We start from the raw sequence: 21,203 nt of genomic DNA, 5'->3' as shown, positions 1-21,203 counted from the left end.
ATGTGGTGATTGCTCAGGATGGAGTGTGGGCCAAGGTGCAAATCCCTGGGACTCTGCCTGGCCTCTGTGAGAGGGTCTGCTGAAAGCTTCTGCCAGGGCTGTGGAAAGGCTAACCAGCTTGGGCTGTTCCTTCCCTTCCCGTGAATAACCTCCAGTGGGCTTCCTCCTCTTCTTGCACATTGCTCTCTGTTCTCCTGATCCCTTCTGCTCTGCATCTCTCACGCCCAGCCTGTCCCTCCAAATCCATGGCACCCCTGGGTGCTGACTTCCTGTTAAGAACAAGGGGTGAAGGAGGCAGCCTGCCTGGACCCTGGACTCTTTGAGTCTGAGGAAAGACAAGTGGTGGCACAGTCCACGACAGAAAGCCCCCGAGAGGAGGACCAGTGACCGCATCATGACATTGCCTAAGTCTGCTGTGGGCCTGATGGGAATTGTGATAAACTCAGCTGGTCTCCAGTCTCCGGTTTCTGCCATCTGTCCCCCACGCACACTCCCAGGTGGGCCTGCTGAGTCCCAGGGCTGCTCCTGTGACTCTCTCCTCCTCAAAGGGCCTCAGTGGCACCCCGGGTCCCCACTCCTCACCCCCATGGAACCCGTGCTCCACCTGGCATTCATGGCCATAGGGGCAAGGGCCCTGGAAGCACACTCTGATCTAGCCAGCTGGTTGGATCATCTTCCCCAGAGCCCCCTGGCCGTGTCCCATCTCTGGGCCTGAACTGAGATTGGGGGAAGTGAAGGTGTAGCATAAGTGGGGCTCAGAGGTCATTTCTTCCCCTGGACTCCAAGCTTTCAGCTCACAGGACTAAACCCTCCCCACGTGCCCCTCACCACAAACCAAATTCTGCCACCTCTTCCCTGCCTGCTTGGCCAGCTGGCTGCCTTCCTCTAAATTCATCCGCATTATTGTGTTGCTATCTTGCATCTTTGTTTGTCTTTTCTTGTGTCTTATTTTTCCAGTTAGACTGTGAGTGCTTTGCGAACAGGGGGCCCACACCTTCTTCCGCTCTGGGGTCCCAGCTCCCAGCCCCTAGGAGGAGTTTGGAATTGATCAAGGAAAGGTAGGTGTTTTGGTGGGAGCGAAAGCAGTCCTGGGTGAGGGCAGCGAGGGGTGAAGGGGCACATGGCAGCTCTTCTGGAGGCTCCCTCAGTGCTCCATGACTTCTGAGCTAGCCCAGCCCACCCCAGGGGGTCTCTTGGCCCTCCCACCCCTTCAGCACCCCCTACCCCTATTCTTCTTCTTCCCCTTTCTCCCAGAGTAAAGGCCAAAGAGTTGAGAGGCCCAGAGTGTGGTCTGCGTTCAATAGACCTTTTTAGGTCTATTGATCACTGCTTTTAAGTGGCTTATGAATGCCTTTAGGATAGGGGCCACATACTCTATTTTTCCTCTGTAAAGTGGGGGTTACAGTGCCTACTTTGCAGAATTATTATGAGTGTTAGGGATAATTCATGTGACGTACATGGTAGGTACTCAATGATTTTTTTTTCTGTAATGAATAAGTGAAGTGTCTAACTCAGTTCCTGGCCTACACTAAGGTATTCAGTATTTGTTGAACTAATGATCCTACTCTGGTTCCAAACTCTTGTGTCCACAGCTGGAACTCTGTGCTTTGGAAGGCCTCATTGGACTGGAAGGCCTCAATGTTTCAGCGGGGTGGGGATAGCAGCCTGTGAGAGCTAACCAGGCAGATGAGGGCTCTCCAATCTGAAGAGGAGGCAGGATATTCAGATTCATCTCAAGTTCACGGAATGCTTATTTATTTTTTGCATAATTCTCACAATGTTCCATTACCATCTCCACTTTGAAGATAAGAAGACATTTTCAGGAGGGTTAAATACCTTGCCAGAGGCCACACAACTAGATGATGGGATCCACTGGATTCCAAGTTCAATGCTCTTTTCACTTCAACGCAAAAACTTTCATGATGTAGAAAAACATTAAGAGTTTGGATAAGTTAAATACAGACGTTTGCAAAATTCTCTAAATATTCAAACCACATGTAATTTCTAGAGCTAGAGAGAGGTTGTTTTAAGACAAATAAAAGGAAGGGTTGCCTTATGGGGGAGGTGGAGTGGGAATAAACACAGGAACTGTATTATTATGATAAAGAGCACAGACTGAAAAAGGAAAGAAGTTAGCAAAGAATTAATAAAATCATAGATAAAAGATCCCTAGCAAGTCATGAAAAGACCTCCTTTTCTTCCTCTTCTTGAGTTATGAGAACACCCCCAGCCTAAGTCTGGGCTCTTGCCAAAGGCAACCAGGGACTATTTGAGGTTTGGGTCCCTATCCTTTTGGGCAGGCCAGCTTTGTCTCTGGCAAAGCGGTTGAAGAAATTATCCTGGGCTGTAACAAACATTGATTATAGTGAATATTTCTTTTTTTCCCCTCCCTAAAATTTTGGCCTGAGAGTCTAGAATTTAATATTAAACAACCAGAATAAGTTTAGGGAGATAGCAATTAAATCTCAAACATCAAAATCAAATATATGCAAAATCAGTATACAGAAATCAACTGTATTTCTGTATATTAGCAATGAACAATTGGAAATTGAAATTAAAAATATTTATAATTGTATCAAAAATATAAAATATTTAGGGGATAAATCTGACGAAGGATCTGCTCACTGAAAACTACAAACCATTGCTGAGATAAAGAAGACAAATAAAGGGAGAGATATATCATGTTCGTGGATTGGAAGACTCCATATTGTTAAAATGTCAGTTCTTCCAAAATTGACCAATAGATTCAATGTAATCCCAATTAAAATCCCAGAGGGCTGTTTTTGTAGAAATTGGCAAGCTAATTCTCTCAAATGGAAATGCAAAGGGCCTGGAATAGCTCACTAACTTTAAAAAAGAAGAACGAAATTGGAGAACTTATCCTACCAAATTACAAGACTTATTATAAAGCTACAGGAATTAAAACATTAAGATGGAAAAACAGATCAGTGGAACAGAATAGAGTCCAGAAATAGACCCACATATGTACAATTATTTTTTTTTCTTCTCTTTAAAAACATTTTTTCTACTTGCTCAATTGATTTTTGACAAAGATGCAAAGGCATTTCAGTAGAGAAAGGATAGTCTTTTCAAAAAATGCTGCTGGAACAGTTGGGTATCTATAGGCAAAAAAAAATGAACTTTGATCCATACCTCACACCATATACAAAAATTTAAAGGAATCATAGATCTCAATAAGGTTGTTAATGTGTAACCTCAATCTAATAATGAGCAAACAGCAGATAAAATGAAACTGAGGGATATTATACAAAATAACTGGCACTGACTGTTCAAGAAAGACTTAATAACTGTCCCAGATTGAGGAGACTAAGGAGACAGTCAATTTAAAAAAATGGGCAAATGATTCGAACAGACATTTCACCAAAGAAGATATATGGATGGCAAATAAGCATGTGAAAAGATGCTCAGTATCATTAGTCGTTATGGAAATGCAAATTGAAACCAGAACGAGGGGCCTGGCCCAGTGGCACAACAGTTAAGTGCGCACGTTCCGCTTCAGTGGCCTGGGGTTCGCTGGTTTGGATCCTGGGTGCGGACATGGCACCACTTGGCAAGCTATGCTGTGGCAGGCATCCCACATATAAAGTAGAGGAGGATGGGCATGGATGTTAGTTAGCTCAGGGCCTGTCTTCCTCAGCAAAAAAAAGAAAAAAGAAAAGAAAAAGAAAAAGAGGAGGATTGGCAGCAGATGTTATCTCAGGGCTAATTGTCTTCAAAAAAAGACCACAGAAAAACAAAAACCACAATGAAATACCACTACGTATCTATTAGGATGCCTACAATTGAAGAGAATGATCACACCTAGTGTTGGAGAGGATGTGGAACAACTGGAACATTCACACACTGCTGATAGGAATTTAAAATGATAACCATTTTGGAAAAGAGTTTGGCAGTTTCTTAAAAAGTTAAGTATACATCTACTATGTGATCTTGCCATTCGCTCCTAGTTATTTACCCAAAAGAAAATGAAATATTTGTCCATACAAAGATTTGTGCATGAATGTACATAGCGGCTTTATCTGTAACAGCCCCAAACTGGAAACAACGAAATGTTGATCAACAGATGAATAATTAACTATGGTGTATCCACACAATAGCACACTACTCAGGAATAAAACAGAATGAACTATTGATACGTACAACAACATGGGTGAATCTCAAAATAATTACGCTCAGTAAAAGAAGCCAGAACTGCCCCCCCACCAGAGCATCTACTGTATGATTCTCTTTTATAAAATTCTAGAAAATGCTAACTAATGACAAGAAGCAGATTAATGGTTTCCCAGGGATAGGAGGTGAGAGGGAGGGATTACAAGGGAGCAGGAGGAAACTTTTGGGAGCGATGGTATGTTTACTATCTTGATTGGGGTGATATTTCCACTGGTGTATACATGACATACCAAACTGTACACCCGAAATATGTACGGCTTATTGTTTGTGAATCACACGTCACTAAAGCTGTTTAATCAACTACGTTTAGATATCAAGCACAAATTACCAATTAGGGCCTGAGAATGCCAGCAGATCGAGGATTCACCAAAAGGGCCAGCCCCACACCTGGAACCTGAGATGAGGAAATCTCCAGTGGGATGAGCAGCTGTCAGTAACACTTTGCAAGTACCTTCTTCTGTCTTCTCTCCTTCTCGGGCCCTAGCCAGCTAACTAGTTTCTGGAAGGGGCCAGGAGACCTGGTGTGGGATGGACATGACTCTGGGAGCCACCCTAGCCCATGCTCTCTAGCTGCCTTTGGCAAGAGCTGAGCTGAGGCTGGGGGCATTTTCATAGCTCAGGAAGAGGAGGTGGAAGAGAAGCAACGAAGGAAACAGAAGGAGCTGGAGACGAGTTGGGGAGAATAATTATTCAGAACTATGTAATCCAGGGGCTGGAAGGGAGCTAAGAGAACACAGGCTTCAATAATTCTTGTTTATCGATAAGAACACCAAGACCTTGACCTTTCGGTCACAGAGCTGGGGCTTTAATCCAGGTGTCCCAATTTTCCATCTACACCTGTTTCCATTAAGCCAAGTGGCCACTACTTATGGTATCCCAGATGCTGGCTTCCATTTCATTCAACGTTTGTAGAATATCTATTTATGATAAGAATAAGATAGACCCCAGAGTCTGAAGGAGCTCACAGTCTATCAGAGACAGATCTACATCCAGAGGTGACTTTAATAATAGAAGTAAGATTGTAATAAGTGCTATAAATGAGGTGCAAATGACACGGTATGAGAATATAAAGGAGGGGAAATCTTTCTATTCCGAGAAGAGAGATTCGGTGATGGAAGGAAATCGGGGACGTCCTCCCTGGAATGGCAATAAACATTCTTTAGCAGGTGCTCCATCAATGTTAGCATCCTTCCTCCCTTCACAGTATGACCCCGGCCTAACTTTCCTCAAGTCACACCAAACCCCTCTGCTTCTGAACAACACGACTGTGCTTTCTGCATCCGAAGTTCTCTCCTCCTGGAACGGGGAATGTCCTCCCCAGAATGAACGAGAAGCGACATGAAGCGGAAGGAACTCGGGAGAATATAAAGCATATGGTGACAGTTAAGCGCGCGAGCTATGGAGGCCAGCCTCACGCTCTTCATCTGCAAAAAGGAGATAATAATACGATTCATTTCATAAGGTGGTTGAGTGGAATAAAAGGACATCCTACAAAGCTTTTAGCATCACGTCTGGGACGGAACGAGCGCTCAGGACACATTCCCCGTGTTAGTGCGCAGCGCCCTTCTCTGCCCGCCCCGCCCGGCGCAGGAGCCACCCCTGGGCCGCCCTGTCAGCGCCCCGGACGCCCAGGGCGGCGTCCGCGCCGCCACGTCGCCGCCTCCCGCCTCCTCACACTCGGGCTCACAAGCCCCTGCCCCGCGCTAGGTACTCGGTTCACCGGGCCGCGCCCGACCGGCCTGCGTCCTCCGATTTGCTCCTGCAGGTGCCTGTCGTCCTAGGCCGCTTCGGATTGGCAGCGGTGGGTGCGGGGGGCGGGCCTCGGGGAGCGTAGGAAGGGCGGGGACCCGGATGTGTGTGGTGGCGGCGGCCGAAGAGCTAGTGTGCGGAGCTGAGAGGCCTATGGATGAGGAGGACGCGGCGGCCCCGGTAGGCGGGGATCGGGGCGGGGTCCCGAGGCCTCGGGTCTCCCCGGAGCCTGAGGAGGGAGGCGGGGGTCCTGGGCGGAGGCTGGGGTCAGGGGCGGGGCCTTGCGCTCCGGTCCCTGGGCTTCCTCCCTGGGGACCTTCCTGGGCCCGTGCGGGGCCTGGGGAGACTGGGCGCGGTCACACTGACCGGACAGGCCCCCTGGCCCCCGGGTCTCGTTTGAGTGACTAGGCCGTGCCCGGGGCGGAGGCGGGGCCAGTGTGGCCGCCACTCGCTGGTGCCCGGGCTATGGGGTTCCAGGCGAGAGATGGCCGTAGGTCTGGCGTCCGGGTTCTCGCTGGCGTCGAGGGCTGGCCGAGCGCCCGGGAGGGCTGTCCGCAGGTGCCTACCCTCTGGGCCACGTGGTGGCTCGGAGCTGCTGCAGAAGGGCGTGACATGCGCATTGGGATTGAAATCAGCCCCGCTAAGGCTTTCTAAGCACCTACTGTGTGCAAGTGACTGTCAGGCCATGGTGGAACCCCTCTCCTAGGGTTTGGGGGATGGGAGGAGAAAAGTCCCTCCCCTTTTTCTCACTTTTAACTCCCAGGAAAAATTTATTCATTCATTCATGTGTTAGCACTGTTGGTGTTTTAAATACTGGAGTCATCCTACTCCGGTCTCTCTTCACTGCTACCGTCTTAGCGGATGCCATCTCTCATCTGAACCCCTAATGAATTGTTGGCCGCTTCTCTTGTTTCTCGTATGATCAGTTCTCCAACCAACAGCCTGAATGATCTTTAAGATCTGATAAACCTTAAAATCATGTCATTTTCTTGCTTAAAACCCTCCAGAGGCTTCCCATCACACTTGGGATAAAATCCAAGCTCCTTAAGAAGGTCTGTAGGGCCTCTTATCTGGCCCCTGCCTTCTTCCCATCCTCTTCTTGTACATTCTCCATCACATTCCCTACACGCCGGCCACCCTGGCCTTTCTATTTCTCTACCATGCCAGCTCCACCCCAGGACCTGTGTCCTGGTTGTCCCCTCTGCCTGGAATGCTCTTTCTTGGGCTTGTCACATGCCTGGCTCCTTCTCATCTGAACTCGAATGTCACCTCCTCAGAGAGGCCTTCTCTGTCCACTCTATCCAAAGTGTCCTTTAGCTAGCGGTCACCCATTATTCTTTCTTGCATCGCTCTGTTTTCTCCTCCACTGTCTGACATTGTCCTTTCTGTTATGCCTGCCCCACTAGAATGAAAGTGCTCTGAGAACAGGAACCCCACCTGTCTTGTTCATGGCTGTATCCCTACACCTGGAACAGTGCACACAGTTGGAGCTCAGCAAATATTTGCTGAACGAAAGGATGAGGATGGGGGTTGTTGAGGTCAGCTTGGGCAACTGGCTTCAAGTGCAGGGCCCTCTCTGCATTCTGGGTCAAACATGCTGCAGTGTTTTGCTCAGGGTCCTGCTGTCCCCTCAGTGGCCTTCTCCCCATGGCAGGTTTGTTCTCATGAACAAGATGGATGACCTCAACCTGCACTACCGGTTTCTGAATTGGCGCCGGCGGATTCGGGAGATTCGAGAGGTGCGGGCTTTCCGGTATCAGGAGAGGTTCAAGCACATTCTTGTAGATGGAGACACTTTGAGGTGAGTTTAGGGGAGTGCGTCCACATTTTCCTTTCCGTGCCGGATCTCAGAGATGAAAAGAGGCTCTTTCAGAGGCAGAGGACTGTCTCCCCTGCCCTGGGAGGAGGCTGCTGTTGATCCTGGAGGCCTTTCCCAGGGAGCACATGCTGCTGCTCCGCCCTGCGCTCCTTCCCACCTGGTCTCTGGGCCGCTGTCCTGGTCCGCATTGGAATCACTGATGTCAGGGATGGGAGCCTGCTGAGGTCTCAGAGTTGCCCGAGTGCCTTGTTGAGAGGACTCCAGTGGGTCTGTGGGGTGTCTGGGTCTCCTGCCTGCATCTCAGGGTCGAGTTTGGTGAAGAGTGGCCGTTTCAAAGGCAGTGGCTTTCCTGTTTTAGGAAGGACAGTTCTGTAGTCCGTCCTGCCCGCCATCTTCCACTCCTTTTGGTTTGTGTGTTTCTGTTTGTTTTCACTTTCTTTTCTGGCCCGAACCCCTTCCCTGAGTCCTTCGAGCCTAGTTTTCTCACAAAGTTGTCCCTGAAGGGGGAAGGAAGTAGTACTATTTAGCCTGGAGACAAGAAAGCTGAGGAGTGGGGACTGAATAACTGTCTTCCAATCTACGAAGGGCTTTGGTACAGAGGATAGAGACCAGCCGTTCTCCAGCTCCGCTGAGGACAGAGCCAGAGGAAAAGGGCCGAAGCTGCAGCATGAGGGATTGAGGTTAGACAGGGTTGTGAGACCCCTAATAGGCAACCAAGGGAGGCTCTGCATTCTTTTCCTCCCGGAAATGAAGAAGCCCGGCTTGCGTTGGTCTGGTGTGGGTTGGACCCTGGCTGGAGGCAGCAGGAGGGGTGGGCGACCTCAAGTATCTTGTTGTGTCTGTGCAGACGTCCTGAAGTGTGGCCTGATGGATACTCCTGTGCTGGCCCTCGCAGGGTGGGGGTTGGGGATGCTGAGGCCCTCCCTCCAACTCCTGGGCTAGGCTGCTAATGGAGCTCCCCCCTCATTCCTCCTTAGTTACCATGGAAACTCCGGTGAAGTTGGCTGCTACGTGGCTTCTCGACCCCTCACCAAGGACAGCAATTATTTTGAGGTGATCAAGATAGTGGGTGGGCAGAGCAGGGGGTGAGATCTTTAAGCCCCAAGGAGCTCTTTTACTAGATTCTTGATCTGGTCCTTGTAATTTTCCATCAGGGCTGTCCTGTTGTCTGGGAAAAGGGCACAGGATAGTGTTGTGCCTAATCTGAGAGACAGGTGCCCTGGGGTCCTGTCACCCTGTCCCTCTGCTCTCCTGCCCCTCACCTAGGTGGGCTTTGACCCACTCCTTTCCCATGCCCTTACCCAAGCCCAGCATCTACTTCCTCTCCCTTCTTTTTTCCATAGCTTGGAAACCATTTTCTAGATAATTATGGTAAAATAGGCCCCGCTCTGCTGAGCTCTCCCTCTGAGTGCCCTATCCCTCTCTGATTCCCATGTCTTTTGTCTCTTTGAGCTTCAGCCCCCTTTGAGGTCTGACTCCCCTTCCTGCATTCCCAGCAATTCATCTGTTCCCCCTCCTGCTAAACGTGCCCCGCTCTCCTCCCTCCAGGTGTCTATCGTGGACAGTGGGGTCCGGGGCACCATTGCTGTGGGGCTAGTCCCTCAGTACTACAGCTTGGATCACCAGCCTGGCTGGTTGCCCGACTCTGTGGCCTACCATGCTGATGATGGCAAGTGAGTTGCCCCCTGTGGAAGCTGACCCTGTGGATTCGGGAATCTTAGATAGGAAGGCCTACCTCAGGGTGGCTTTTGCCACTCCTACACCTATCTTGGGGTATTTTCATAGACTTTTCTGATCGGGACTTTCCTGATGGCTACTCTTGGAGGTTTGCAGACTTAGAGGGGAGGGTGGAGCACGCGCGAGGACATAGGTGGATGCCATGGCTGAGTGACTGGGAGCAGCGAGACAAGGCCTTGGCTGTTGGCACAGGGGAGAAGTTGGGAGGTCAGGCTCGGGTCCTGTGTCTGTGCTGCTCTGTCCGCAGGCTGTACAATGGCCGGGCCAAGGGCCGCCAGTTTGGATCAAAGTGCAACTCCGGGGACCGGATTGGCTGTGGCATTGAGCCTGTGTCCTTTGATGTGCAGACCGCCCAGATCTTCTTCACCAAAAATGGGAAGCGGGTGAGTGGGAAATCCTGGGTGGGACATAAGTGGCTTGAAGCTGTCCAAGGATTCATGGGAGTAATAAGAAAAAGTCTGCTGGCTGGGGCTTGCCTAGGGACCCGTAGGCTCAGTTCCCATCTCCTTCAGTCCAGCCTCCGATGCTCCTGAAGTCTCCTGCATGTGGAAGAAGACACTTTCCCTGCCCAGGGGAAGCTGGGGCATTGCCCAGAAGATAGACGCAGAGGGGCGAGTTAGTGCAGTGAAGGAACAGAAATTGTGGGAGACAGAATTGGGTGATTTGCGGGAAGGTTTTGAGCAGAAAAAAAGAGGGGGAGATTGTGGCCTGGCTGCATGATAAGCTGGAGGTCCTCATTGGATTTTGACTGAATGCCTTTGAGGATGTGTCCTTTCTGTGTTTTATTTTCCTGGTTTCACTTCTCCTTTTCTTCTGTCTTCAGAGAGAGACTTGTAGTGGGGAAGAGATGGGAAAGGAGCAAATAGAAGAGAAAGACCCTAGCTCTCTTTCTTCCCCTCCCCAGCTCCATCCCCACCCTGGGAAATTGCCTGGGGGGAGGCCCTGCCTCATAGCATCCTTACCTCAGCCCTTTCCTGCTCCAGTGCCCACTCGCACGTACCTGAAGGATCTGGCAGCAAGTCAAGAGACTTGTGTTTGCCTTCTAGCTCTGTGGATGCCGTGCTCAGCCAGGAGGACGTAGCAACTTTTTAAACTTTTCTGTACCTCTGTTTTTCTATCTGTCAGTGCGTGTGATAATTATTTGTTGCATCTCAAAAGTGCCCTGTGAGAATTAGATGAGCTGTGGAAAAGTGAGCCAGACGGCTGCTCCCTCCCTCCCTCTGCTGCAGGTGGGCTCCACCATCATGCCCATGTCCCCAGACGGGCTGTTTCCCGCAGTGGGCATGCACTCCCTCGGTGAGGAGGTGCGCCTGCACCTCAACGCAGAGCTGGGCCGTGAGGACGACAGTGTCATGATGGTGGACAGTTATGAGGACGAGTGGGGCCGGCTGCATGATGTCCGAGTCTGCGGAACTGTGAGTAAGGGGCAGTGGGGTGGGGGGGCTGGGCAGAACACCTGTGGGGCCACTTAAGTGTGTCTGGATTGTGTAGAATGGGGAGTGAGGATGTGTCTTTTGCAGGGTTTGGGCAATGGGAATGTTGGCAGGGTAGCCTGGGGCCCTGACATGGCTCCTTGAGTGCAGGTCTGTGTCCTCCTCAGCGCAGAGTCTCCTTCTTCCCTTCCCCTTCATTTGAGAGCTCAGGTTCACTGCTTTTCCTTCAGAACAAGTTGTAGTTCTCCTTGGGCTTCTGTGGTTCCTCCGGCCCCTGGTGCCCTCTGCTGCCCTGCACACCTGCCTTGAGAGGCTCGGGCTGATTTGGCGTCAGGATGCCTAGATCCCCCTTTGGCTCAGTCTCAGCTCAGCTGGCCCAAGCTTTCCGTTCACTGTGCTGTGGGGCAGGTGTGGTCACAAGTCCCACTCATGTAGAGGAAGGTTCTTTGAGATCTTTTGAGTGAGTGTCAATGTCAGTCTCTCCTGTCTTCCCCTACATTTTGTAGAGGATGCGGAGAGAGGCAGATGAAGAGTCAGTGAGAGTCCCTGACCCGCCAAAGCTTGCTTCTGTATACAGCTTGTTGTCATACCTGCTTTAAGCTCTCCCTGGATTTCTTGGGAAGTGTGTGGACCTTGAGAGAGGGAAATTCTTTTTTTCAGGAAGATTAGCCCTCAGCTAATATCTGCTGTCAGTCTTCTTTTTGCTGAGGAAGACTGGCCCTGAGCTAACATCTGTGCCCATCTTCCTCTATTTTATGTGGGACACCTGCCACAGCATGGCTTGATGAGCAGTGCGTAGGTCTGCACCCAGGATCCGAACCGGTGAACCCTGGGCCGCCAAAGAGGAACCTGTGAACTTAACCGCTGTGCCACTGGGCCGGCCCTGGGAAATTCTTCGTATCTAACCCCTGTGCCTCATGCTGGGTTGGGAGTGAATGGATGCTGAGTCAGGGGTCTGGCCCTGACCTCTAGTGGGCTGCTCCAGCCTCCCACTTTGAATTGTCCCTCTGCTGCCCTCTTGCTCCCGACTCAACCTTTTTCTCCACCCTCTGGCCTTCTCACCCCAACCCAGGCTGTTTTCAATTCAGCCTTTGATAGCAAAACAGAAGCAGTGGGGGGTGGGAGTGGATTATGAGCAGAGCTCCTCCCTTCTGGAGTTCAAGGTGAGTCGAACGCAAGGAGAATGGCAGAAAGTGTGCCTTCCTGCTGCTTTTGACACTCTGCACCCCCTTCTGGCACTGGGGGCCAAGGACTGCAGTGGCTACCAGCCAGGAGGCCTCAGATGCCCACTCCTTGGCCCTCATCTCTTTCCTTTCTTTTCCGCTTCCACCATCATTTTGACAACATCTACAGAGTTGAAGTTGGGACTGAGCCAGGGCGGTGTTCCAGCTCTCATCCCTGACCTCTCCTCAAGAGTTTTTTCCTGGCATCCTTTCCCTGCCTGGACCTGTCCCCACTCTGCTCCCAGCTTCTTCCAGGCAATCTTTTATAATTGATGCAGAATCCTGTAGACATTTATAGATAGCCTTCCTTCCTCTCTGCCCTCCCCGAATGCCCTCAGGTCACGTTTCAGACTTTTTTCTTCCTTGGACGTAAGCTGTTGAGTTTGGCTCTTTTCTCAGACCATCACCCTAGCTTGGGACAGCTGGCACGTGCCAACTACTCCTTGTGCATTTACTTCTCTGGGAAGACTTGGGCATGAGCCTCTTGGGGGACATGTGCCTCTTCTAGTCTTGCCAGCCACCTCATCTTTCAAATGAGGGTGACTTTTACCCGGTGTCTTCCATCCCCTTGGCCTCTCATCTCCACTTGTCTCTTGGCCTCCTCCCTCTTGTCCCTCTGACAGTATTTCTGATCCAGCGATCAGAGTGTGTCAGCCTGGAGGAGCCTGGGAGAGGTCATTTGGGCAGTGACTGTGCCTCCTGTTTCTAAAGATGTCTATCACAGTTGTTTCTCCTCTTTGCCCTTCCTGTTTTCTATTCCCCTCTGTGGGAAGCCCTGCCCCGGGGCTGCAGACCTCTGCTGTTGGTGGAACCTGTTTCTCCTGCCCTGGATCATGTACCCAGTAGAGCGCCCTTTGGAACCACGAGGGTTTGGGAGAGGCTTTGATGCCAGCCAGGCCAGGAGTTCTCAGCTGGCATTTTAGGTGGGAGACAGTTCCTTGACATGCTGGACAGTTAGCTTCCCTGGTTCCCAGACATAGGAGCCCCCTCCCCTAGTCATTGTGACAGCTCACGCATTCCCAGATATCCTCTTGTGCTATTGATGAAAAAACTTTCCCAGAGAAAAGTGAAGAGACTTGTTCAAATGTCAGACAGTGAGTGAGTAGCAGACTAAGCCGATAGTCATCCATTGACCGCCCCCCCTTCCCACCATCTAATACCTGCTGGACCTTCTCCCCAAGCCCGCTCTGCTGCAGCCGCTCATCTCCTCTCCCCCGCCCCCTCATAGGATGGAGCCGGAGTTCCTGGTCTTCAATGCCCACTTCCCCCGAGGCCCTTCTAGTGAGTTTTCTTGGCTGCCTTGAAATTTCTGTACTCTTAGCCCTTTCTCTCAGTTTTGGAGTCTCAATCATCCTCTCTTTTCCCTTCTCACTGGCTCTTCCCATAAAGAAGAGTGAATTCAGTTCCTGACTTTTTTTTTCCTCCAACATATCAACTGAAAAATTCAAGCATACGGAAAGTTGAAAAAATAGTATAGTGAACACCCGTATACCCGCTACCTAGATTCAATAGTTGTTAATATTCAGTTGTATTTGTTTGAGCTCAGTATCTATATATAGTCAGACCTGGCTCACTCTTTCTTTTTTTTTAAAGATTGGCACCTGAGCTAACATCTGTTGCCAGTCTTCTTTTTTCTTCTTCTTCTCCCCAAAGCCCCCAGTACAGAGTTGTATATTCTAGTTGTGGGTCCGTCTAGTTGTGGCATGTGGGACGCCGCCTCAGTGTGGCTTGATGAGCGGTGCCATGTCCGTGCCCAGGATCTGAACTTGTGAAACCCTGGGCTGCCGAAGCGGAGCATGCAAATTTAACCACTCGGCCATGGGGCTGGCCCCAGACCTGGCTCTTTCTTGAGTAGAATTCTTCCCCTGCTTCGTGTGGCCTCAGTTTGCCCTCCTAAAGAATCCCCGCTCCCTGGAGCTCTGAGGGTGTTGAAGAATTGCTCCCACGTCTGCTCAGGGTTTGCTCAGGGATGGCGGTGTTGCCCCTTGCCTCATCCCTGCCCCTAGGCCTTGCAAAGTGAGGTAATGGGGGGGGGCGGGGGCAGGAGGTAAAGTTCAGGGATTAGACTCATTCTGTCTTTGTTTCCTGTTCCTAGCTCCTCTGACAACTCCTTAGTGACGGGGCAACAAATTTGGTACACAAAGGGGGGTGAGTGAGGCCCCACCCTCCCAGGGGTCCTCTCAGACCCAACCCAGAAGGAGACCGTGTTGGGGCCTGAGCTGGCCGTGGGGAGCATGTTCTTGTTCTTGTTTCAGCTGCTTCTAGGCCCTTAGGGCACTGAGCCCTCCCTTGCTCCTGTCAAGAGGGATTAGGGTCTCTGCTGGCAAGAGGAGGGCGGATACCAGCAGGAGAGAAGAGGCCGAGAAGGCCCTACCCCTAGGGGGGTGGGAGGGGGTGGGGTGCAGGAGGCGCTCTGTTCTCTGCTCTGCAGCCTCTGCTCTGTGGCATCCAGTCCACTTGTTTGGCCTCTGAGGGCTTTCATCATTTGAGGGGAGCGAGGCCTGGAGGCAGGGGGCTTGAGAGCCCCAAGGAAAGGGTTCCCTCTACCCTTTCCAAAGATGCAGGGGAACATTCCTGTTGAATGGGCATTGTTCCAGGAGGAACACTGGGAGGAGGACCGTTGGTCAGTTGGGGTAAACTAATCTGGGGAGTAGTCATCTGTCCTAGGGAAACGGTGACCCCTTCTGGGAGACGAAGTGGCCATTGTAGTTGGAGGTCAGGGCCGAGAGGAAAGATTGTTTCCTTTTTTGTGATTGGTAGTTTAAGTCTGTTGTAGCTTTGGGGTGACTGTAATGTTTCAGGAGCATTAATATGTTGGCCAGTCCCAGTATACCCCCATTTCCTGATTTAGGGAACGGCAGAAATGTGCACTGATCACACACTGGGTGTCGGGCTCCGTGCTGAGCACTCGACAGTCACTTCATTTATTCTTCCTACCCATGTTAGGAGAGGCAGGTAATAGTGTCCTTCTTTTACTGTTGGAGAAACTGAGGCTTAAAGAAGGGAAGGTCACTTGCTCAAGGCTAGTGGCTAGTCAGTAATAGGAGTTAGGATTTGAACCTAGGTCCATTTGATTTTCTTTCAAACTAAAGAGGCATCTGAAGCACAGATTGAGGGACCAGCATCTCAGGCTCCAGGCCTAAACCTCCCCTCTCTTCCAGGCTCCTAACAGCCCTGGTCTGCAGAGGTAGCAGTGTACTTAGCAGGATCGTCAGGGAGCCAGACTTCCCCACCCCTTCCACTAGTGCTCTGAGAAGGCTCTGGAGGGCTTGGGAGGACTTTGCCCAGGAGCAGGATCTCTGATCAGAGAGGGTCAGATGACTTGGGGCGGCTTCCATCCTGAGGGCTGGGTGGGTCCTTGCTCTCTCTCTCTTTTTTTTTTTAAAGATTGGCACCTGAGCTAACAACTGTTGCCAATCTTCTTTTTTTTTTCCCTGCTTTTTCTCCCCAAATCCCCCCAGTACATAGTTGTATATGTTTTAGTTGTGGGTCCTTCTAGCTGTGGCATGTGGGGCGCCGCCTCAGTGTGGCCTGATGAGCAGTGCTGTGTCCGTGCCCAGGATCCGAACCGGCAGAACCGTGGGCCTTGGGAGCGGAGCACACCAACTTAACCACTCGGCCCCAGGGCTGACCCCTGGTTCCTGTCCTGAAAAGGGGAAATTGTGCAGGGACCTGGCCTTACAGGCTCTCAGCAGGCTGTCTGAACTGCTTGGCAGGGTGGGGTGGGTGTCAGTTCATGTTGGTGTGTTCTTCCTGGCCTTTTAGCGTGAGGAAGCGTCCCCGCCCTATCCGCAGACACAACTGCAGGCTGCCCTTCTCGGCCCGGCCGAGGCACAGGGAACGGTTGGGCGGGTTTTTCCCAAGGATCAGGATCTGGATCCGCTGTCTCTTGGCTCTGGAAGCGGAGAACACTGTGTTTCCCATGCTCAGGCCAGTTGGATGGAGTGGGTCAAGGGCAGCTGTGGGGTCCCCCACCCCGTTCTGCAATGCTGGGTGGAGAGGGTGGGCTGGGGGCTGCTCGGACTGGGTGGAGTGTGAGCTAGTTAATGTGCATCAAGCCCCACCCCTCCCAGCTCATGGGGAGAGATGCTGAGGAGGAGCCCAGGCCGAGCAGAGAAGACATGGAGGACCGCAGACAGAGTTCAAACAGTGTGGGCCTTAATTAATCCTCAGTAAATCAGACCTGCAGGGACCCCTTTCTGATGGGAAAGCAGGTGCTATAATGGAGTGTCAAGAAATAAATAGATCGAAGAGCCAGTGTCATCCGAAAGCTGTAAGGTCTTGGCTGGAGGGATTAGAGAAGAGCGAGCCTGGGTGTGGATTTCGGTGGTCTCCCATACATCTCTGGCTTTTCCCTGGGTGTCCTCCACCCCCTGCCACCTCCAGTTCTCTTTGGAGAGGAGGAGAGGCTGGACTTGAGGTGGCAGGGCTTTGGGGATCCAGGGCTGAGGAGGAGACCAAGTCCCTCCCTTTCCTCTGAAGAGGGTGGTGAGGATGCAGCACCTGCCTCTGCTGAAGACGCACAGAGGCTTCCATGCTGGTGCAGGCGAGCCTAATTCCTTTCCTGTTCAGGCAGGAGTTCCTGGGGAGTGAGAGGCCAGCATCCCAAGGCTTGCCAGGGATAAGTGGAGGAGGTCCCCAGGGCGCGTATTTTCTTCAGGGCTGGAGGGGTGGGAGGGTAGAAGAAAGTCTTGAGGGGCAGTTTGGCTAATTAAAAAGGGATTAAGGAATCCCAGGTGATGGTGAGGGAGAAAGAGGGGATGCGGTTGAGTCATAGCCCTACTGTTACCATGACAACTGATAAATAAATCCTCCCAGATTGTTGGGGGTTGCCGCCCCATCATGCCCAGGCAGGACCACTGTGGGTCTGAAGAGCCCCAAGAGCCCATCAGTCATCTGCCCCCCCCACTCCAGCTTGAAAGAGCTGCAAGGGGCTGGGAGCACGAAAGCCTGCCTTCCTAGCTTTGTTCTGCCTGCTCCCCTCCCTCACATTCGGTGGAGGAGTGGAGCAGCTCGTTCTGGGTTCCCTGGCTCCCCTCAGCACCTCCCTGACCCAACCAGGAACAGCTCTGTTCAAAGCCAAGTGAAACAAAAGCCTTGAGAAATTCCGTCAGGCTCAGGCAGAACTGGCCTCTGAGCTCGTCTTGCCCCTCCGCAGCCTCTGGAGTTGGCACCCGCCCTCTGCATCCTCCCTGTCCCCAGTCCCCAGCAGGTCCCCTGAGAAAGTCGTCAAGTTTCCTCTCAGCCTAGTCGTCCCTTCTCCTTTTCTCTGTGTTCAGGGCCCCTGGGGTGGGCTTTTCCCAGCAAAGTGTCTCGGAAGTGGTGACATAGCCTTGAGACCCCTCCTGTGGTTCCTGGCGCTCAGCCTCCCTGTCTCCCCCAAGCAAGGCAAGGGTCTTTGGCTCAGTAGGCAGGTGGGCACAGCGTCCAGCAAGGGGCCCAGTCCTCCTGCTCACGCTGGCTCCTTCCATACCCCGCCCCATCCGTGTTTTCCCACGCTTGCTTAGAATGTTGAGACCCACTCTGTGACTCTGGGATCCTTGCGCTCTTCAGCCAGGGTTTTTGTCAGACCTGGGAAACAGGTCCCCAACTCCCTGGGACCAGGTTTCCAGGGCGGGTGTTGGCCTGCCCACTACCTCCCTACCCCGTCTCTTCCCCTCCAGCTGCTGGAATACTTGGGCAAGGGCAAGAGCATCGTGGACGTGGGGCTGGCCCAGGCCCGGCACCCACTCAGCACGCGTAGCCACTACTTCGAGGTGGAGATTGTGGACCCTGGAGAGAAATGCTACATCGCCCTGGGGCTGGCCCGGAAGGTGGGCATGAGCACTGACTTTCTACCTGCTGAGCCCTGGGGCTGTTGGGATAGGGCCGGGAGCTCTTGGGGAGATCAGGGGGGCCAGGCTGCAGCGGGGCTCTTAACCTGAAACAGGACACAGTTGTATGTGTCTGCTGTGTAAGGGTACAGACCCTGCATGACCTAGGACCTGAGAGAGGGGTCGTGACTGTACCACACACACCGACGCCCGGATGTGGGGTGGGGGCAGCCTGTAGCCCTGGCCATGAAAGCCAGCACCTCCTCACCTTCCATGCTTCCCCCGCACCCTCGCGTGCCTGAAGGGTGTGAGAGGCCGTGGGGGTGGTGAGCAGCCTTCTGGGTTGTAGCCGATTCCAGAAGACGGAAGGTTCAGACACCACTCTTGCCTGTCCTCTTTCTCGGGCATGGTACCATAGATTTTCTTCTTCATGCAGGACTATCCCAAGAACAGGCACCCTGGCTGGAGCAGAGGGTCTGTGGCTTATCATGCAGGTGAGTAAGGGGCTGCCCTCGGGTGGCCAGGATTGAGGGGGATGCAGAGGCACAGGGACATCCATTTTCCTGGCTATTCCCCCAGCATCTGGCTGGGGAGACTTCCCCCCCCCCCCCCCCCCGGCTGCCTCATCTCCCCTTCCCAGGCTGTGGTGCTTTCCTGTCCTCTGTGTTTTTCCTCCCAGCCTTAAAAGCCAGGGGGGCAGAGCAGGGGCGGAGGATCTGGGCTGAACTGGACATTCCAGGCCTCTGAGCTGGCTCCTTCTGCGCCTTTCCTGCAGATTTTGCATTTTCTTTTTTTGGTCGGCTTGATTTCCTTTAGGGCTTTCTTTAGAAAAGGAGGAGCCAGGAGCTCTTGGTCCCACCTCTCCCTCCCCTCCTCAGCCCCTCTCACCTCTCTGACTGACTCTGTGAGGGAGTGCCCCCCCGCCCCCAGCCCCTTGAACGGCCAGACATTGCGTCTCTTTTCGTCTTTGGTGCCATCTTGCCTTCTGTCTCCCGTCTCTCCATCTTTGTTTCTTGTCCCCTCCCTTCCTCAAGCCCCGAGAGGGAGGTAGGGGAGCTCAACTCCAAGCAAGGGCCCTCTGCGGGGAGTAGTGTCAGCCCCTCCTTCAAGTGTGTGTCTTCTCCCCTCCCTCCAACAGACGATGGGAAGATCTTCCATGGCAGTGGCGTGGGGGACCCCTTTGGGCCACGCTGTTACAAAGGGGACATTATGGGCTGTGGAATCATGTTCCCTCGGGACTACATTCTGGACAGTGAGGGTAAGTGGGGTGGGGGTGCCTAGCCAGGCTGGTCGGGCAGGGGGTGGGGGCAATACCACAAAAGCTCAGGTTCCTTGGCCTCCTAGGTGACAGTGATGACAGTTGTGACACAGTGATCCTGTCCCCGACTGCCCGGGCCGTCCGGAACGTCCGGAATGTCATGTACCTGCACCAGGAAGGCGAAGAGGAAGAGGAGGAAGAGGAGGAGGAAGAAGATGGGGAAGAGATAGAGCCGGAGCACGAGGGCAAGAAGGTGGTGGTGAGTTGGGGAGGTTTGGGGTCGGCCTAGGGTTCTTGGGCCTTAGCAAGCCTGGCCCTGTGGGAAGAGGAAGGCGGAGGCGGGGGAGGGAGGGGAAAGGCGGGCACTGCTGCCGGCGCCTTCCTGTTCCGAGGTAACCTGAGTGCGCAGCTGGGGAGACTGGTTGGGAGGCTGGTTTCCAGCCTCAGGACGCCCTCTTGTGGTCACTTTCCGCATCACCCTAAGTCTCTCTGAAGTGCTGGGCATCGAAGGTGATTGGGGTGCAGCATCCTCAGAGGAGAGGCCAGAGCTGCTTGTTCCACTCTGTTCTGCACCCCCGCCCCTAGGTTTTCTTCACTCGGAATGGCAAGATCATCGGGAAGAAGGATGCTGTTGTGCCCTCTGGGGGCTTCTTCCCCACCATCGGAATGCTGAGCTGCGGGGAGAAAGTCAAAGTGGATCTGCATCCACTGAGTGGCTAGGGGCTCCTCCCCAGCCCTGCCCTTCCTCCCTCTCCTCACCCTTGCAGGACCAGGACCCAGTTCCTGAGTTCCCCGAGGATTTGCTCACCCAGCAGGTCCCACGGGGCGCATAGTCCCTCTGCCCCTACCACACCAGGCCCCTGCCAGGCTCCTCGGTGCCCACGTTTCTGCCCTGGTGCTGCCCCCGTCATCAGTCCCTGGGCCCGAGTCCCTGGCTGGACAGTAAGAGGCCCATAGAAGGGTATTGCAATGTCGATGGGTCCCACTTGCTTTAGCCAGTGGGCTCCCGCATCCCCTTTCCCCACTGGCCCAGGGGAGTGGAGAGGGGTGAGCACCCTGTCTCAGCTGCTATTTGGGCGTGAGGCTCTGCTGAGGGGCGAGTGGAGACAGCCCCCTCCGCTATTTACCACAGTATTTCTCCTTGCATTCTTCTCTTTTTCGTTCCCTGTCCCATCGTGTGAACCAGTTGCTGCTGTCCTCCCCCCTGGCTGGGCTAGGGGGGCTCTCTTGGGCCCTGTTTCCTTTCACTGCCTGCTGTCCCGAGAAGACTCCTGTAGGGTCTCTGTTCTTTTCTGAGAGCCAGCTTTCCGCCTCACTGCCTGCTCAGGCGCCCGTCCCACAGAGAGCCCAAGGCTCCGGCCCCCCCAAGCTGTGCACACAGATGGGTGCCCATTACATGTTAGGGGAATGGGAGGGGCTGTGCGGTGAGGGCCTGGGGCTCTTGCTTCTCTCTTCCTGTGCTCCCATCCTCAGCTCACCTGTGGCACCCTTGTCCCTCATTCCTTGGGATGCAGGCTGAGACTCCGGAGCATGTCTCTCCTGCCCTGGTGACGGCAAGACTGTGAGCCCTGGACCCCTGGCCGAGGGAGCCTAGAGGCAGCTCGGCCCTCACCCCCGGCCCCCAACCCCAGCTTGCTGCCTGTTTTGCTTCAGTGTTTGATTCCAGCACTTACCTGTGTCTCCCACCCCTTGACCCCTGGCCCCGCCCCACACAGTGGCTTCTCCTGAGAGGAAGAGGAGCAGGAGCTGTTGGCCTTGGTTTGCACAGAGTGGGTAGGGCTTTGGGGAAAGGTGGTGAGCTGTTGTGCTGCTGGGGCCTGCCCTTTGGCCCTCCCGTCAGGCCCTGCACTATGATGTAAGAAATGTATGTACAGACCAGAGACGTTTATACAGCCAATAAAGATGGAGTTTCCATATTTATCAGTACGGCCGGAACAGGGGAATCCTTCCCAGTGCACTGGGCTAGGGCAGGGCTGGAGG

At 53.1% G+C, this 21,203-nt stretch overlaps 1 protein-coding gene across 1 annotated transcript; it reads left to right on the top strand.

Annotated features, from left to right (window-relative positions):
- The first annotated feature begins 5,723 nt into the window (after nt 1–5,723).
- Nucleotides 5,724–21,149, top strand: SPRYD3 (SPRY domain containing 3). The gene is made up of 11 exons (XM_070621427.1): nt 5,724–6,120; nt 7,595–7,741; nt 8,737–8,812; nt 9,308–9,432; nt 9,744–9,879; nt 10,726–10,911; nt 17,816–17,965; nt 18,402–18,459; nt 19,104–19,223; nt 19,310–19,482; nt 19,809–21,149. The coding sequence occupies exons 1-11, from the start codon at nt 6,098–6,100 to the stop codon at nt 19,941–19,943; spliced, it is 1,329 nt and encodes a 442-aa protein (XP_070477528.1). The 5' UTR covers nt 5,724–6,097; the 3' UTR covers nt 19,944–21,149.
- Nucleotides 21,150–21,203: the final 54 nt, after the last annotated feature.

The sequence above is a fragment of the Equus przewalskii genome, chromosome 5, assembly GCF_037783145.1.
Source record: "Equus przewalskii isolate Varuska chromosome 5, EquPr2, whole genome shotgun sequence".
Taxonomy (NCBI): Eukaryota; Metazoa; Chordata; class Mammalia; order Perissodactyla; family Equidae; genus Equus; species Equus przewalskii.
Note: the sequence above shows the minus strand (reverse complement) of the source record. Positions and strands in the feature narration are given on the sequence as shown.